General features: G+C 38.0%; 2 protein-coding genes across 7 annotated transcripts in view; one reads left to right on the top strand and one right to left on the bottom strand.

The window, feature by feature from the left end:
- The window catches only part of ccdc24 (coiled-coil domain containing 24), a 38,773-nt gene that overhangs the window by 15,137 nt on the left and 3,911 nt on the right, over nt 1-19,725 (top strand). For 2 of the 3 annotated variants that reach the window (XM_066691804.1, XM_066691806.1), the window contains 3 exons: nt 2,186-2,249; nt 3,661-3,763; nt 4,161-6,221. In XM_066691804.1, coding sequence (XP_066547901.1) covers nt 2,186-2,249; nt 3,661-3,763; nt 4,161-4,839 — 846 coding nt within the window. In that variant the 3' untranslated portion in view covers nt 4,840-6,221. Of the gene's footprint in view, nt 1-2,185; nt 2,250-3,660; nt 3,764-4,160; nt 6,222-19,725 lie in introns of those variants that run through there. The other variant, XM_066691805.1, reaches the window with a different exon arrangement.
- The window catches only part of slc6a9 (solute carrier family 6 member 9), a 74,840-nt gene continuing 63,218 nt past the window's right edge, over nt 8,104-19,725 (bottom strand). For all 4 annotated transcript variants that reach the window (XM_066691802.1, XM_066691801.1, XM_066691800.1 and 1 more), the window contains 12 exons: nt 19,247-19,403; nt 18,934-19,065; nt 18,197-18,470; nt 16,396-16,528; nt 15,378-15,512; nt 15,094-15,197; nt 14,196-14,433; nt 13,942-14,076; nt 13,468-13,567; nt 13,141-13,241; nt 12,817-12,987; nt 8,104-12,571 (listed from right to left, as the gene is read on the bottom strand). In XM_066691802.1, coding sequence (XP_066547899.1) covers nt 12,329-12,571; nt 12,817-12,987; nt 13,141-13,241; nt 13,468-13,567; nt 13,942-14,076; nt 14,196-14,433; nt 15,094-15,197; nt 15,378-15,512; nt 16,396-16,528; nt 18,197-18,470; nt 18,934-19,065; nt 19,247-19,403 — 1,923 coding nt within the window. In that variant the 3' untranslated portion in view covers nt 8,104-12,328. The remainder of the gene's footprint in view (nt 12,572-12,816; nt 12,988-13,140; nt 13,242-13,467; nt 13,568-13,941; nt 14,077-14,195; nt 14,434-15,093; nt 15,198-15,377; nt 15,513-16,395; nt 16,529-18,196; nt 18,471-18,933; nt 19,066-19,246; nt 19,404-19,725) is intronic.

Genomic DNA, 19,725 nt, shown 5'->3' with positions numbered 1-19,725 from the left:
ATTTTCCACAGAGAGAAGCTTTTAGCCCTGATCATAAACAGAGGCTTTATTGTCTGACAAGCTTTATGAGCAAAATGAGTTTTCTCTTGTCCTGGCTGCAACAGTACGTCTGCATATAACAGATATAAACTGAGAACAAACCCCTTTTAATTCAAACATAGTTTGTGTATACTGTAAACTTACAGATGTATGTCTGATAACAAGATTACTTGCTCATTTAACAGTTAAAATGAATATGATCTGTCAGTTAGACCTCTTCTAAGTTTGATTGTGCTCATTAAGTTTCAGAAGTTGTTTTCATATTATTATTTTATCTAAAGCAGTAAATTAAAAAGCTTTTTCTCCAGTCCAGATACCTGCAACAGTACTGATTACACTGAAATGCATGATAGTAAAATACTTTGTCTCCGCTCATGTTAAATGAATTAAAATTACTCTGGGCTATCCTACGCCAGCCTGAATCAGTTGAGACTGAATCTGAATGCTGTTTAACCTCCCCACTCTGTGTAAAGATCCCTACAAAGGGTTTTCCCCCATGGATAAAAGAAACCTAAAAACAATGTTACAACCAAAAACCAGAGAGCGTATTCTCTTTCAAGCTGTGTCCGGTTCTCTGAGTCTGGAATTCACTTCCCCACTGTTAGGTAGTGAATGTTAAGCCCCCGCCGGTAGTGTTTGGCCATTCAGCTCTGAATCCGATGTTACTGCTGTATCCAACAAGCAGAACATTTTCCAGCAGAGCAGCCAAATATAAAAACAAGATTTATCTCCTTTCCAGCATTCGGGATGACTTGTAACGTATGCAGTCTGGATTTCAAATCACCCGTCTGTGCTGTGTTTCACCTGCCTTGTTCAGGGAAACCTAGAGGCAAAGACTAAAAAAACATACATTTTTAATATCGCCACAAAACATAAATATATTAACAAAATCTACAGAAAATCATCTTTTCGCGGGAAGCTTAGTACCACTGAAAGGAACACAGAACAAGTTACTTCCCGGCTGTATTTTCAGCCCACTGGTGTACCCTGCTGTGACCATCTGTACATTTCAAATTCATAAACCTATGAAAGGTGTTATTGGGGTTTGGTTCCTTGATTCTCATGCCATCGTACTAAATCCAAGGAGCCCCCTTCCACACAAAGCCATTGTTAAACCTTTCTTTCCATTCTAGATCTGTTTTGACTGGCTGCCGTGATTGAATGTTTTCCTTTAGGTATTTTAATTTAATTCAAGGATTATGATGTGTATACATTTATATATCAGGATACGCAGAAATAAATACTGCTTTTTAAAATTATGTATTCATCTCCAGAAGGAAAGATAAGCTAAATAAAGGTTTCATTCGTATTAACAATATGTTTGTTACTATAGCTAGGATTCTACAAGGCTGTAAACCACTGTGCTGGGACCAACCCTGCAGTTTAAAAGAGGAAGCAATTGTAGCAGTCAGGCGGTTGGCAGTAATGAGAAAATTACTTCTTGTGCTTTGGTGAAGAAAGTATGCAGACCTCTAGCTAAACACAAACCCCCTAATAAAGTCAGATTAAAATCAAATAAAACAAACAAAAACACTAATGAAAGCCTCAGACTACATGCCTTTTTTTTTCCAAATGTATATTTTTGGGAACTGTTGCAACCGATAGCTTTCCTTTTTAACGGTTACATGTTCAGTGAAGTCCTTGGTACATTGTTTCGTGTGTCAGGATTTAATTGCATGCATAATGAATGTGTTTAATGTGTGGTGTTTCTTTATCCTGGGTCTTTGTTCCCACACCTAATTATCCTCATCTTAAAAAAAACATTTGTGGTGTAAATATTTCTTTGGTTTATTTTATGTCCTTGGACCACAGTGTATCATAAATTTACTTTGGTGTTTTTAGAATTGATCATGACATAATATAGACAAATTAATTCACGTTAAGAAAGGGGTCATGTTTGTATGGAGTTTGTCTGCTCAGTATAAGCTGTGTTTGCAGAATGTAAAAGAAACCATTCAATTAATCTTATGAAAGTATTTGTACACAGACGTCAGAAAAAATGACAAATTGAATACAGGAGTTCCTTGAAAGAAACACATGGAGTTGTTTGTCTTAATGATACTCTATAATACTATTGTGAAACAGTAATTAAAAAGAATGAGAATGTGTGCTATGATTTTAAGGGATGTGTCTGTCATTTGTTTAGAAGTGTGTGGCGCACGAACACCAGCACAGCGCCAACCAGACTGTGAGAGAGCCCTCTGTTGCAGGTGAGCTTTCAAGGGAGTGAATTGAAAAAGCACATGTCTTTAATCATCTGATAAACAATATGAGAACAAGAGCAATAAAAACTGAGATTTATTCTCTGGTGCTCTGGTAGGCAGTTCAAAGTAAGGTGAAATCATATTTTGCATCAATATTCTGTCACATCTGCTAAAAGCATGCGTCGCTGTAAATGCCTGGACATTGAAGAACTCTCTTCATGTTTAGGTTTCACTGCCACCTAGTGACATTGAATGGTAGTCTGAAAATATTTGTTGTGCATCATTTTATAGTTTTATTTCATTTTACCTGTTACTTCTGATTAACCATTTTTAATTTGTCATCTCTAGTCGTACATTATTTCTGTGCTCAAATAATTGTTTTTATTTGTGTGGATACAGTATATATGCATGTTTCATGTAGTGATAAATGAACAACTGAGGAAAAGTGTAACAGAGGAGAACAGGTTGTACAGACTATGATTAAGAATAACCAACTCTGGAGCATCTAAAACTATCTGGGGTTAGATTTCAGTTTTGCATTAAAAATTGAATTGAGCTGCCTGCTGTACGCTTGCATTCCCCTGCAGCAATAAATCTCTGCTGTCCGGGATATGTTATTAACATTTTGCCAAGTGGCGTTAAACTATCAGATCCAAAGTTATTGTAACCCAGCTGACTCAATTCATCATGGAAGTATCCTATCATTTCCAGCTCTTGTACAAATGGGATTAATTCAAAGCTGTCTGAGAGCCCGGGCTCGCTCTGCCAACCTGCCAACATTAATTTGGTGCTTAATGCTTTCAAATTAGAGCCTTGCAGTTCAGCCAAAATAATAATCTCCTGAGACAAGCCTTCGAAGTAACTTCAGTACAGTACAGTAACTTCATAGGAGGTTTGATAGCTAGAATGTTTTTTTAATAAGATAAAATGTTCAGAAACTAGCTTGCCAATATTTTAGCAACAAAGAACCAGGAGTTCTCTCTGTCAGCTGAGAATGTGAATCGCAAGACTTTGAGTAATGTATTGAAAACAGTATTTTAAAGAGCAATATTGTATATATAATAACCACATTGCTTATTCATTTGTAAGACAGGACGCAGGCCTCCAAAAAACCTTCACAGCTATGGTACCTGTATCCCCACCTGCATCAGGCTGTGTGTAATACAAAAAGCCAAGCAACTAGACACTGAAATTTGTGTTTGCTGTTGTTGAGATTCTCATTACTTGTCTTGACTGTTTAAATTAAACTCTACATAACAGTTGACAATACAACTTGGTCAATACAGCCAACCTGTCTTTGTTAGCCTGTGTCTCTCTTTCTCATCAATGCACTTTTCAGAACAGCTCATACCACATCTTTATTGATATTCTAATTTTAATAATAGTAATAGTATTTCTTCTCCATTGATATCCTCAGAGCTGAAAGAAGAAAGAAAACGAATTGAAAGAGACCTTCAAATCACACTCTCAACACACAATCCTCTACTGTCAGATAAGCGATCTCTGATGAAGGGCTCGAGGTAAGCAGTTGAACATTCATTGCTTTCATACATGTAACTATGACTTCACAGCCATTTGAGATCATGCTCTCCAGAAAGATTGTCTATGAAATAAAATGTAATTGCTTATATGGTTTATTTGGCAATTATGTGTGTATCAAATACCAGGGAAAAAAACAAACATAGGCAACTGAATCTTTGTGTGAGTTGTTTTTATTAGCTTAAAATGGCATAATGGTTTTCTGACAATACTGATATATTCTGTAGAAAGTTCATTGTGCATATATTTTGAAACTGAAATAACTGAAGCAAAGCTGACAAACATACATTATTTCCTCACATTTCCATATTGCCTCAGTTTGTAGGTTTGTGTGTTTGTTTTATTAGAATATTAAATGTACGTGTGTTATCTTTTCAGAGCTGTGGAGCCAATAGGGGTCTTGGCAGCTGATGTGTCAAAATCCAGGACGTTATCAGCACCATCTTCACATCAGAGGGACCTGGTACAGTCTGCAAAAAATCCACATCAGCCATTTGCAAGAGTGAAAAGTCTTCCTCTGAGTAAAGGGGCACACAACACTAGGCCTTCCACAGTAGCTGGCAGCTGCACAAGCCCCCATGAGCCTCCTCACCACAGGCCGAGCAGCTGGAACCCAGCCAATCCCCGCTCTAACAGTGATGTCAGAAGACCAATGGATTTACCAGAAAGCCATGTGCCATGTCCTGAGCCCAACCACTTCATTGACTCTGTCTCCAAAGTGTGCTCAAGGCAGTCCAAATCTGCACACATTAAAGCAGGCACTGGTCTGGAAATGGACACTGTGGACACCAGATGCAGGAGACACTTTCATGTTCTTTCGATCCAGACATTGGCATCTGATTCTGGCTCAGAAACGACACACACTTCCAGGACCCAAACCTCACAAAACCTCACCCAGACATCGCCCTCCAGGTTTCTGGTGACACAGGACTGTGATCCAGCCTCTAAGCGTTCCATTGAAGCATTTGTCCCAACACCCCCATCGGCCGTGAAACCAGCTGGCAGACCCCCGTCTACGTCAAGAAGGATGCGTCTGCTGCAGGGAAACTGTTTATAATGAAGCGATGCTGGCAAGACCATGGCAAGGTAGGAGCTCTGCATGGCAGGAGTGTAGAAAAAACATCAACAACCTGATTTTAAGAGGGGTTTTAACAAACAATACAAGATTAGCAAGAATCACAAATCTTGTGCCTACATTTTAATTTACAAATCTTCCCGTTTTAAAACGTGCATTACAGAAAAAAATAAAATCATAAGGAATCTGGATATTTAGACTCGTGAATTATTGTGGTTAATACGTTTTTCCAGCAACATAAAATGTGTGCTAAATCGGATTTTTCTTTCAGTACAATACATGGACCTTAATGTGATAAAACTGTAATTGTGTTGTGTTTTTAGCTCATTGAAGGACAACCTAGAAGAATAAATGCATAATTTAAAAGTTGAGACGTTAAAAAACCAACACAAGTTTATCTTACAGGTTAATTGCTATTCTTTATTCACATGTCTAACAAAAAAGATCTTGTAACAATACAGCATTGTTTTACACGTCATCTAGAGTTTTTTCTTTAAAGCTAGCTTGCACTCCCATTTTTAAAATTAAAAATACAAATTTACATTGGATATTGTGACACAATACATACACTTATAGTCATGCTGTTTTATAATGGACACACAAATGCATTCAGCACTGAATGAGGAAAACACAAGGGAATCCATTGCTGTTAACAAAACAGTAGGTTTGACTGGAGTTGTTGCTCTACTTTAAAAATGAGGTGAACCACCTTCCTACCACCACCACACAAACACCACTAGTGTAAGAGAAGAAATCTGAAGAGAAAACATTGATTTATAATGGGAGCGGAGACCCAGCTGCTAAATATACAGTGGAAGTAAACAATTAAAAGTACGGCTTTATTAATATCAAGTATTACATTTTATCCAATTCATGGCTTAAGAATATAGTTTAAATAACAGGAAGACAGTTATGGCAGTACTATATAATTGGTTAAACGTATTGGATGTGTTTTTGGTTAGATCTCTTTTTAAATGTAAGTTTCAAACATACTGCTCTGTGCAGATAGAGATCAGTATCACGGTATGTTTTAGAATTTTGTATATAATTATTTTGCAGATGTGCCTTTAAAGCAATTAAACTGAAACGTTTTTGCAGGTCCTTTTTTGTGCTTAGTTGAGAATATATTTGTTTATCAATGGTATTCAATAATAGCACCTGTGCACTTCAAGTAACTACAGGTAACCCAATAGTTCCTATAATTAACTCCACTGTTCCTGCTCAGGAGCAGCATTAAACCTCAAGGAGAATATTAGGGTCATACAGAAAAAACATAGGCCCATGCTGGGTAAATCTATAAAAACTACACTAAACATGAAAGTGAGGTAACATCCTTTAAAAAAAAAAAAAAAAAAAAAAGTTTTTACAGAATGTGTAGTTATCGGTTAGCTTTGTTACTTAATATTGTATTCTCCCAGCAGTAACCTTTTAAAACAAGGTGCACTGGTTGGACCTGTGCATTGAGGGACCTATTAGGAAGTGTACTGTGTGTATATGTATATATGTGTGTCTATATACACACACACACACACACACACATTATATATACATATATGTATGAATGTTACAAATATAACTATGGTTTATGTGTTAGACACTCATACCCAGAACATACTGTGAAAAGGACTGGTATTAACTTAACATGTATTATATACAGACTCTGTTATACAGTACTGTGCAAAAGTTATAGGCAGGTATGAAGAAATGCTGTAAAGTAAGAATGCTTTCAAAAATAGACATGTTAATAGATTGTATTTCTCAGTTAACTAAATGCAAAGTGAGTGAACAGAAGAAAAATCTGCATCAAATCCATATTTGGTGTGACACCATTTGCCTTCAAAACAGCATCAGTTCTTCTAGGTTCACTTGCACACAGTTTTTGAAGGAACTCAGCAGGTAGGTTGGCCCAAACATCTTGGAGAACGAACCACAGTTCTTCTGTGGATTTAGGCAGCCTCAGTTGCTTCTCTCTCTTCGTGTAATCCCAGACAGACTCGATGATGTTGAGATCAGGGCTCTGTGGGGGCCATACCATCACTTCCAGGACTCTTTGTTCTTCTTTATACTGAAGATAGTTCTTAATGACTGTCGCTGTATGTTTGGGGTCGTTGTCATGCTGCAGAATAAATGTGGGGCAATCAGATGCCTCCCTGATGGTATTGCATGATGGATAAGTATCTGCCTGTACTTCTCAGCATTGAGGAGACCATTCATTCTGACCAAATCCCCAACTCTATGTGCAGAAATGCAGCCCCGAACTTGCAAGGAACCCCCACCATGCTTTACTGTTGCCAGACACTTATCATGTAGCACTCTCCAGCCCTTCAGCGAACAAACTGCCATCAGTCCAGAGCACCTGCTGCCATTTTTCTGCACCCCAGTTCCTGTGTTTTTGTGCATAGTTAAGTCACTTGGCCTTGTTGCCGCAAGTCTTCCATGAAGGCCACTTCTGAGCAGACGTCTCCGGACAGTAGATGGGTGTACCAGGGTCCCACTGTTTTCTGCCAGTTCTAAGCTGATGGAACTGCTGGACATCTTCCGATTGTGAAGGGAAGTAAGCATGATGTGTCTTTCATCTGCTGCAGTAAGTTTCCTTGGCCGACCACTGCGTCTACGGTCCTCAGCGTTGCCCATTTCTCCGTGCTTCTTCAAAAGAGCTTGGACAGCACATCTGGAATTGTTTAATCAGACACTTGACTATATGCCTACAAAATCCCTGACTGTGTGCAAGTGAACCTAGAAGAATTGATGCTGTTTTGAAGGCAAAGGGTGGTCACACCAAATATGGATTTGATGTAGATTTTTCTTCTGTTCACTCACTTTGCATTTAGTTAATTGATAAATATAATCTATTAACAAGTCTATTTTTGAAAGCATTCTTACTTTACAGAATTTTTTTCAAACCTGCCTAAAACATTTGCACAGTACTGTATATGTAAATGATTTATAATAACTGCCAGGCTTGAGGAAAAATCTGTTATAATTTTGTTTTCTAAATGACTGAAAAGTGGAAAAGTAGCATCAACAATATTCCTGAATCTAATTCTTAAAATCATAATGGTTTCTTTTCAGAACACTGAAAACTGAACAGCAGTTATGCTACTATATTTTTACTAATATTTAACATGCATGGCTTTGTCTGTAATAATCTTGACTTCACGTGTACCTACGTAATACACACATTGAACTAGAGATGGTCTATTAGTGTGTATGTACACAAAAACAAATCAAGACTGGATAACTCAGTTCATAGAATAGTACTTTATTAACTATTTGTAAAGGCTGAACAATTTGAACTGAACTGAAATGAGAATATGGAAGGGTCCGTGAAAAGTGCCAGTTATTCAATAGCCAGTTTTTATTATTATTATTAATTATATAATTATATATGCAGTGTGCATGAGCATATATTTAATTTGTGCTTCTCATGTGCTTTTCTTTTTATAACAGCGTACCCATGTGGTTTGTTAAAGATTTTTACAATGTGCAAAAAAGTATAAAGACTATTTTGATAAAATCTTATCTTTTTAGAATTGATCAGTTATTTTCCAGTATTGCTCTCATATCCAAGTTTACTGAAATGCTTCAACAGTATTAAATTGGTTTATAAGCCAGCAGTCCAAGAAATATCTTCAGTGATTGTGTAACACAAACTAACTGAAAATAAATAATACTTTGAACTTTCATCAAACCTACTGTTATGTTTCTTAGGATCCTTTTTACAGTTGTTTTTCTATAAAAGCATCAACTTCTTTTAGTAAGGCTTTACAACAAAATTTGGAAACATACCATTAAGTTCCATAATACACAAGATAAATACAACCTATTCAAAGTCTTTGAATTCAAGAGGATTAAAAACAAACCAGTCAGTCCATGTCATGTTTTCTGTGGGATAACATAGTAACAAATGTACAACTAATCTAAAAAATGCTGTATACTGAAGTGAAGGGGCAAAAAAAATAATCCTGAGGAATTCAAAGAAGATGCATAGGAGTTAATTATGATTACTATATTACCACTTTTGGTATTTCTTTGCAAAAAAATCACACAAATAAGAGAATGACATATACTTTCATTTACTGTTCCTTCTCCTAATAAGAAAAAATATATACTGAAGTTGATAGAACTGCTTTTACAAGAAATTACAGCACAGATCTTAGGTTGCTGTTACACTATAGATTTATTACTGGAAAACTACTTTTACAGTACCGGTGAATATGTACCACTTCTTATGAATTTAAGAATCGTAACTGAATTGAAATACTGCTGGATTGACTGCGAGTACTGAGTACTGAAGTGGCAGTTTAAAACTGGGCAAGACATACTGGCTTAAAAAGCATTCCAAAAGATTTCAAGTTTAAATCCAAAGCTATATAGTTTGGCAAGACATTTGATATCAGCTGTCTACGAACTGTAAGAAAGGTAATATCACTGTACCTGGATAAAAATGGTTAATTCCAAGTTTTATACAAAACAAAAAATTATATTAAACAGTCAATATTGTGGTGTAAGATGACAATGTGGATTGTTAACAGTTTGGTTATACATTTCTAGACATCAGTATTGTCACTATCCTGATTAACTAAATATAGAAGACTCAGCAGCAAAATCATCACTACACAGAGCACATATTACACTTTACACCATCTACATTCACTACAGACCCCCCCATCCCCATCCCAAAAACAAAAACACCACGAGGTGCATTTTTACATCACTGTACAAGGAACAAGTATATCGAGGGCGTGCCAAGGATGTGGAGTAACAGTGGGGTGCAGCAGACTGGTTTCTTAAGTAAGTTTTTTGTTTCTTATTGGTTTGATTAAGAGGGCTGAAGTAAAATGATCTGCTATCTGGACGCCATCCTCACAATAGGCTAGAGGCAGCATTAACATCTCCACTGGGAGTGCATGGTTCCGGAGCTAGAAATAACCCTTCAGAAAAAAAAAATATAAAAAAGGATTTTCACTAAATTTCAGACTTCCTCTTTACCTGTTCAAATGTATAAATATCGAAGCAGTGTTAGTAAATTGGTGTTTACTGTGGGATTTTTGTTGTACTACACATAGCTACTCTGATGTTACTCTTACTTCACTGTGTACAACTGTAATATTAAGCACCATCACTCCACTACATACTTCATTACAGTGCAGTAATTACACGTAGCTTTGAATCTGAAGTAAAGCTTGAGTCTGTTGGGCTGTTTTTTGTTTGTGTTTGTTTTTAATTGTTATTAACATTTGTGCTTTAAATGTTCAAATATCCAAAAGACACCAACACTAGCCTCAGTCCCCTGAGTTTCAGAAATCTGATATTCTGCTGCACATAGGATTGTTTTTAAGTTGAACAATTACACTGAAATTTCAAACTTTGATTAAGCAGTTACCCACCCGCCACCACCACCGTAACAGTAATCAGCGGAATAATTTATAGAAAATCAATTGGACTTCTAATTTTGTTCATTAAATGTAGTTATTGCATGGTGAAAACAACTGAAATTGAAAACAAAAGTGGACCACAGGGACATATAAAACTATAGCAGCTGCCTAGCCACCTTATGGCTCACTATTCCTGCTAGATGATGCTTTTATACCAGATAGTACAATGGCTTGGAGTGAAGACCAACAAGTTGGTCAACAGCTCAAAGAAACGTCCTAAAGAATGAGAGGCTACTTGTGATTGGCCAATCATCCCCCCCATGCTAAAATGTGTCACATCTGCATCCCGAAACATCCTCAGCATTAACCCCCTCGATATGGAAAGAAAACAGAAAAGAAAAACAAAATTAAAAGGTAAACATTACTCTTATTATTCAAGATACTGAAGTTTACAAAATATAGCTTTTGTTTCTCCTTAAAATTATTTACTATGTTAATTTGGAAAAGAAAATACTGAAAGCAGAATGGTACAGATAATTATGTTTGCTAACGATGACCTCTGTTTCTGTGATTAAGCCCCACCTTCAATCTCTCTGGGTTGCTTGAAAATGTTGAGGAGGTCACTTCCTATCCTGCTTCCCAGAGACACGGCTTCTTGCATCAGTGCAAAAACAGTTCTAGTAAAGAAAAAAGCTAAAAAACAAACAAAAACTGTTCTCTGTAAATTATAATAGCCTTCGAAAGGGAATGACATACAAAAAAAGTATTTCCCTTTTGAAAACCAAAATCTCTAAGAAAAACTTGCCCCATATAAAAATGCATTAGTACTGTATCTCCAGTCACAAAACCAAAGTCTAAAGATTTGTGCAAATTATAGGGTTGTTTTGTTTGTTTTTTTGGTAACATGCTATTTATTTTTCATACGGGGTGAGAAATACTGGTCGGTAACAGAGGCCATCGCCACCTGAATATTAGTTGCTCCCTTCACAAGTGAGATTTACTCTAATTTCAAGATATGTTTCACATTAAAATGCCTGGAAGACCATGCTGAAGTGTCACCTTAGATCCTGAGCTGTAACTAGCAAATTTACTTACTTTCGATTTTATTTCTCCTTAAAGTTCCCTCTCTCCCATTACGGTCCTCTCATCTGTCCAACTGTTCTGGTATTTAAAGTTTCAGAAAGCGATTCTGTTTGACCCCTGAGAATGGGCACGGAGAAGAAAGTGCTTTACCGTTCAGGGCAGCCATTTGAAAAGCTGGAGACAAAGATTCCTGTACATGTTTGTATTCAGATGTGTCATTTCCATCGCATGGTAATCCACACACTTATCTCATCCAGTGTTGGATACTCAGACTTGCACATATTGTCAACTGGAATTTCACACAGTTTTCTCAAAGGATCTAAAACAAATGTGATGAAGGATTAAAATTATGCAGTGCTGGACACATCAAAACAGCACTTACTGCTGTTTTTAAAATGCAAAATGAAAGCTTAAAATATACACTTTATATGCTCTCAGAAGTTTGTTGTCTCAAATAAAGTGACTATAAACCGGTATATACTAGTATTTCAACTATATGGAGAAGACCTCAGACAGAATATACAGGATAAAATTAAATTATAATCAATCAAAGTAAATAACTTCTAATGTGAACCAGTGCTATTTAGGTGTTCCTGGAATTTGCCTTTTAATTCTAAAGAAAATTTGGTCTCCAGCTTTTAAACTGCTAGCACTGTTACTATACATAGTTGCCAGTCACAAGTGCTGCTACTGTAACATATCTGGATTTTATAAAAATCTGAAAATAATGTATCCCACTTAACTAGCTTTTGTACTACGTACAAACAGTTGTGTATACAACGTTATAGATTTTCATGCATAATAATAATAATAATAATAATAATAAAAAAAAATCTGCTAAAAAAAAAAAAGCATGATTAAATTGTGGACAAAAAAAGGATTCCAATGGCAACCAATTCTCTAGAGATTAGAAATAATAAGCCTTTACAATATGTAAAGGATATGTTTTCACCAAGAAGAGTCTTGAACACTATGATGCGTACAAAAGGTTTTGCTCGCGCTCCCTTGTCTTATGGGCTGGCGTCGGGGTTGTGTGCCGAGCCGTTGCTGCCTTGGATCGTGAGGCTGATCTCGTCGGGCTTCTTCTCCTCCTCCCTTTCCTTTTCTTTCTCCTTCTCCTTCTCGCAGCGCAGGGGCTGTGCTTCCGCTCCGCCGTCTGCCCCGGGGCTGACAATGGGGGCGTATCTCCCAGTCCGGTGCTCCTGCAAGGCCGGACCCCAAGTGCGGTCCGGCTTCACTGCGTTCTTCAACCGCTAAGAGGAAGCCACAAACAATCAGATTGCAACATCACAGAGATGCATCGAAACAGATGTTGCAAAATAAGCTCTGTTAGTGTTGTCAGGGTTTGCCGGAGCTACATTCAGGCCAGGTTGCCCACCAAACAATTGCGAACCCCAAATAAATTAATTATAATAATTTAAAAACACAAGTGTGCTCCGTCCCCGCTCTCGTTAGCCCCACGCCTGTGCAAATTTCTGGGGTAAATCCTGGTGCATACCTCCACAAATGTTGTTCCTTGAGATCTGTAAATTTTGAAAAGGGCATAAATAGGAATGCAGAGGACAGAGGACAGAGCCATGAGGAATCCGATGATCAAAGACCATCCCGGGTAGGTGTAGTTATTGTAGGTGATGGGTTTGTACTGGATCACTGTAAAGACTAGGATAAACTGTCAAAAAAGAAATAAGGACAATGTTAAAAACTGATATGTTCTTGTTTAAATGAAACACACACCACCAGTAATCATAAATTAGCTTTCAGTAGTAAACAAAGACAACATTAAACCTTTGTATCATTCATATATTTTTAAAAAGAGACTCACAGAGATGATGACAGGAGAGATGAATCTCCAGCAGATTCTGAAGAAAATTGGAGGAGGGAACCCCAGCATCATCTCCACATCCTTGAAGTAGTTTGTGTGTCCTGTACAGATGAAGAGAGAGGCCAAATTAAATTACTTTTTATGGCTTTTATGTGTAATAAACACCGGGGTGCAATTTTGCTATAAACCGGTCAACTAACAGAATAGCAACATCCAGCAAAAACAAAGAACAATTTGTTAAGCACCTGCATTACAAATATATAGTCTGTGGTCTATATAAGAACAGAAATGTGACGTTGCATTAAGCAAATGATGAACTTGTCTTACCATAAACATACATGATACAGACGCACATGATACACGAAATGATGACCAGAGAGAAACTGGCAGCGTAGTTATCCATGAGCAGTAACCAGTAGATCCCAGCCTGGAGAGAGAATACAGCAACTGAAGATAGTAACACACACACGGAGGAACGCTACAAAGTCACGGGCGCTGAATTCCTTGTTCAAGAGCAACAGTTTTAACACCCTTCATGGCTACAGCCTTGCATTTTTAGTACTGTCTATGTCAGACAAGTAAAAATGTATACTACAATCACAACAAAAAAGGGATGAGAATTGTATAATGGAGTTAAAGGTTTTGATGGCAATTCAATGTAAATGATGTAAAGAATGGGCCATGTGCAGGAGGTCTGCATTCTGAGGAGACGACTAGAGAAGAAAAAGTCGAGGGCTCAGAAGGTTGTTCATAGTGTGTGCAGCTTCTTGCCCAACATTTGCCCCCGTCGCTGGCTCTCACCCGTGTGGTCAAGGGCACCCCCAGCAGGAAGCCCACTATCGCCACGCCCAGGGTGATGACAGTCTTATTCCTCATGATCCAGTCAGTGCCGATCTCATCCACAATGGCAGTGACCAAGGTCTCCAGCAGGCAGAACTGCAGAAGATCCAGAGTCCTCACTTAGTTAGCTTGTACAATACACTTAAGTGTCAGAGGGAACGGTTGTCTTTTGACTGGTTATAGAATAGATATAGTCAGAGGCTGATGGGTCTCACCTGAGTTCCCAGGCCCAGCAGGATGAGCATGAAGAAGAAGAGCAGGGACCAGAGAGGGGAGATGGGCAGCAGGGTCAGGGCCTCAGGGTACGCAACGAAAGCCAGGCCAGGCCCGTGGTCGGCCACATCGGCCACATCTACATTCAGATGGTGAGCCATGAAGCCCAGGATGGAGAAGATGACGAAGCCAGCGTAGACGCTGGTCGCACAGTTTGTCACGCTGATGATAATACTGTCCCTGAATCCACACAGAGAGCACATGTTCAGACATCCAGACACAGCATCTTTCATTAATATACAGATAATAGTAGTAAAATAACAACTTAAACATCTCCGCAGCAGAAAGGACAAGTTTTCAGATTCATGAATGTCACAAAAAAGGACCAGATCAGATTATACATTTGCAGTGCAAAGATACACTATCTAATACTTTCCCCCAGTTTACCACAAGGTGGCGCTGATGGACAAGGTGAAATGAGAGAGGCAGGAATGCAATTACAGAACTTGTCTCCAAGTCTTACATGTGCATAAAAAATGTTACATCACCTTCAGCCTTCTCCTCACATTGGTGTGCATTATTGTAAATGTAGTATTAGGTCAAAAATAAATAGGCAACAGAATAATGTTTTTTCACTATAAATGTAAATATTGTAAATATAACAGCACAGAACACCATCAGGTTATTTACAGTGATTTAAACAAAGAAAGATTAATTCAGTGATGATAACAATAACAGCCACACATTCAGAGAAATAGAGTCTTTACAGTCACTTTTGCAATGCCTCATGTAATAAGAAAGCTTAATACAGATTATACTTTTTCCCCATTTCAGAATAGGAAAGCACAACACAAACCAGAATGAGTGCAGCAGTGTTATGAGCAATGGAGGGTACTGTACCGGTAGCAGTTGTTGTGAAATTTGTTATAGGAAGCCATGGTGATGAGTCCACCCCAGGCGCAGCCGAGAGAATAGAAGATCTGGGAAGCAGCATCCCCCCATACCTGAAACCAGGACAACATGGCCTCAGTGCTGGGACTTCACTTTACAGACCATTACACCTTTAGCACGTATCTACTACACTAATGACATCATTTCATCAAAAAACACATTTGCATGTGTTAAACAGGGTAATATTCCCATCAACTGACAAAAGGAGCAGCCGGTCTGCAGATGGGACAAACCTTGGCATCCAAGATCTTCGACCACTGTGGAGTCAAGTAGTACTTAATTCCATTGATGGCTCCTTCCAGTGTGATTCCACGAATGAAGAGGATGGTCAGCACCACGTAGGGAAACGTGGCTGTGAAATACACCACCTGTGTGAGAGAAAACATACATTGAAGAGCAGGTGAAGGTGAATGCAATATCTGCACTGAACAGAACAAGACGGAAGACTGGGCCATGTTAGTTCTTTTATAACCAGATGGTCTCTGTGCTTGTTTCGTTTGTGTACCAAGATGATGAAGATCCATTCGCTCATGCAGACAAACTGAAGCAGATCAATCTCTTTTGCACATCAGCTGCTTCGTGACTAAAAACATGGTTTTGGGTACAGCAGGAAACTGTAAATGACTAAACTGTGCTGGTTATGCCTGAATTTTCTTTAGCCTCCTTAACCTCTATATATGGGTTTTCCAGTGTTTTTTACATCTCTCTGAATTCTTCATACAATATACATGTGTACTTATTTCAGTTTACTAACTTTACATAATAAAATTTCATATTTCTTGACATTCTTATTAATAATCCAGTATCTTGCATACATTAGTAACCTAACATTATGGAATAATGTGAAAACAAGTACCAGAATGAACTGATTAAAAGACTACGATTTACTAAACCTTTTCTGAAGCTACAAAAGAACTGCATCACTAGTGCATACAGATTCCATAAAAAAGCTTTCAATCACAATTGAACTTAGTGTGAATAACAGTCCCTGAAAATTACTGCATGCTTGTGAAACAGTGTGATCTATTTTAATGCAACAAATGGATGAAAACAGTCAGATGTACTCTGTATAAGAAATGGCAGGCAGTAGGTTGTAGCCTGATGTTATGTAACTGCCATGTATGTATGGCATTCTAAGTATTTTAAAATGCATCCTGTAGGAGTATAATAAAGCACAGTCTTGACCTGCCTACCAAACATTCACTGTATGACTGTACTTACACATACAAAAGAAAAGCTGATCCCACTTACTTTGCCTGAGGACTTGACCCCTCTGATGAGACAAAGAAAAACCACAACCCAGGACACAGCGAGGCAGCCCAATATAGGAAGCCGCACCTCTCCAAAATGGCCAATATCATCCGAGATGTTCAAAACATAATACCTGAAATTATACATAATACAGGAAGTTACTTTCAGCAGAGGAAATATTACTAAAATGATTCATTCACCCTTATAAGGGTTAAGCACAGTATACTGTGTTAAAACCACAGTAAAGTGTAGGAAAGCAAGTTAAATCATGTTAAAACATATTTGCATTGTAGAGGACAAATGTGGGAAAACAGCACATATTAATATTAATAAACTATTTTGATTAGGAAAACCATCTCTGCCGTTTTAAATGGAAGAAACAAACAGCAGCACCTCTCTTATGATAAATTAAGTTAGATTACATTCCTTCTTGGCCACAGTTTCATGGTCTTACAAGATATGATGTAGTGCATATTGAAACACATTTAAAGGGTTAATGGGATTATACAGTATAGGACAATATCTGATATCTAGAAAACAACTGAGAATAAAATCTCAGATCCCTGTACTAATTATAGCAGACGGTAAACAAAGACCAATGCACACACAATAGGATTTTTTTTTTGTTAACTAACAGCTGGTGGCAACAAAAAAACAGTCCTTTCAGCCAATAATGACAACATAATGCATAAAGAGAAGCACATAACCCATTATAAAGCCATCAGGAAAAGTTATTGTTGGTCTTAATCACAATTTGTAAATAATAAGAGTATTCTCTGAACCATAAAGAAACCAAAAAATATAGAGCATTCAAATCACAGGAAGCAATCACTGCCTTTTTAACAATATATTAAGTCAGTGAAGGAAACTTTTTATCCTCATACTGTTTAGGATTGGTTTAAACCTTTGTCATCACAAACCCAACCCAGCATGAAATATCCATAACCTCAAGTCTCGTGGGGCCCTTCTAAACTAACAAACTAGGTTTTGGAAATTTTGCATTAAGGTTGCAGTTTGGTTCTGCCAAATGACGTAGTAAATCCAATACAAGAATGAAACTACTTCAAATGATTTTGCCTCGCCACAGTATCATATTGTTCAGATGTCACAATTAAAGTGTAATGTTGTTGCCAGGCTGTCACAGCACTGAAAAGCAACACGACCATCATTCATGATTGAGTGCCATTAAACAATAATATTTCTCAGGGTTTTAAAAATATCCCGTAGAGTCTTTTAATTTGTGCTGCTATGCCATATCAGTCTTGTGTAAATCAAAGAGTGACACTGTTGTAATGTTGCCACAACATAAATTAGTAACACTTTAGGCCTCCCTAGTTACAGTGTATTTACATTGGTAGTTACTCATAAGTACAGTGTAATTATGCATTACTACAATGTACTTAATGTGTAAAAAGTACACATTCCCAGTATAGCTCCAAAGGTAGCCTCACTGTGGGCATCCTTAGCAGACAAATGTGTACTTACATATACTGTTAATCACTATTGCACATTAAGCACATTGTAATAATGCGTAATTACACTGCTCTTATGAGTACCTACTATGTAAATACACTAACTAGGGAGACCTATTGTAAAGTGTTAACCATAAATTGTGTTTGCTGGGTTGATGTGAGCTTAAAGAGCAATCTTGTGAGCAATGTTTATATTAAGGATGTAGCAATGACAGAAATCTCAGTGTGGGGGCTCGGGGTGAACCCCTCTCCACTGCTGATGTATAAAGGATACATTAAGGACTTTGCAACACAGATTTAGACCCGAGATCAGAAAGGCTTGCTCTTACTTCCAGTACTCCTCGCTGGGGCTCGTCCTCTTGGCCGTCTGGTTGACCAGCTCGGTCATGTTGGACATTAATGATGTTGTGTTGGCGATGGAAGCGTTTGCGTGGGAGGACGAAACCACCCCGCTGCAGTCCTTGGTATTCCAGGGGTTATTACAGTACGTCCAAGGCAGCAAGTTGGTCATGGATGTGAAGAAGTAATAGAAAGCGATGCAGATAACCACGTTGTAATAAATACCAATATACGTGGAAACTACCATCATACCATAGCCAACTCCTGGTAGAGAAAGATAAATTGAAATTGCAAGTAATTAAAACATTGATAAAAAGACCCTGTTTTAACTAGATAGTTATTATTAGAGTGACATGTAATTAAAGGAAAACCGAAAGGTAGTAACTTGAAACAAAGACATTAAATGTGTTATGAAAGGATTTTTAAAGGAGTAATTCAGATCACCTGCATTTTTCAGCTATTAATAGGAAGGGAGAATGCCACAGCACCAGCAGAGTGCAGAAATAAACTTGAAAAGGCAGCTTATATAAGCTACTGCTTTTAGCACGAGAACTCAGAGGATGTTTGTGCTCATTTTCTGTGCATATTTAAGAAGTGCTGATTTGAAAATAACAGTATCTGTCCATACTTAAATCACACACTTCAGTTATTTCAGACAAATCTAGCCTGAGATGTCATCTGCTGCCACGAGCATACAGTCACATTCTGCAGACGCATCTTTTCTCACCTTTAAACATGGGGCTGACCTTCCACACCCCCAGGCAGCCCAGGCTGGCGAACTGGCCAAAGGACAGCTCCATGAAGAACAGGGGGATGCCACAGAACACCAGCATGATGAAATAGGGGAACATGAATGCACCTGGGGAAGTAGAAAGTGCAACAACAGTGTCAGTATTATACGTCTTTCACAGGGGTATGAGTTTTCATTGCTGTATTAGAGAAGGAACTGTCCTATTCAAACACTGCATTTGATTCTCACTAATAATACTTAGAAAGAATGAGTTATAGATGAAAGTGTCAACAGCCAACAATCAACAGACCTCCTCCATTTCTGTAGCACAGGTATGGAAATCTCCAGACGTTGCCCAGTCCCACCGCATACCCCACACTGGTGAGGACAAACTCAATCTGGTTGCCCCAGTTTCCACGTCGTATGTTTTCATCCTTCTTCACGGGCTCTCCAGGAACGGCTCCATTCTGAAGAGGGAACACCGGTGAAGGTTGTTACAGGAGACACCACTGCAAATCTCTCATAGGACCTTTTGGAGCCTTCAGTTGCCTGAGAGTAGTATTTATGTATTTACTCTGGAAAAGTCAAGAAATAACTGATACAATGTATTGTGAAATGTGGGCTTGTACAGTACTGTGGAACAGTTTTAGGCAGGTGTGAAAAAATGCTGTAAAGTAAGAATGCTTTCAAAAATAGACATGTTAGATTATATTGATCAATTAACTAAATGCAAAGTGAGTGAACAGAAGAAAAATCTGCATCCAATCCATATTTGGTGTGACCACCCTT

Source organism: Amia ocellicauda, chromosome 19 (assembly GCF_036373705.1).
Source record: "Amia ocellicauda isolate fAmiCal2 chromosome 19, fAmiCal2.hap1, whole genome shotgun sequence".
NCBI classification, from domain to species: Eukaryota; Metazoa; Chordata; class Actinopteri; order Amiiformes; family Amiidae; genus Amia; species Amia ocellicauda.
Note: the sequence above shows the minus strand (reverse complement) of the source record. Positions and strands in the feature narration are given on the sequence as shown.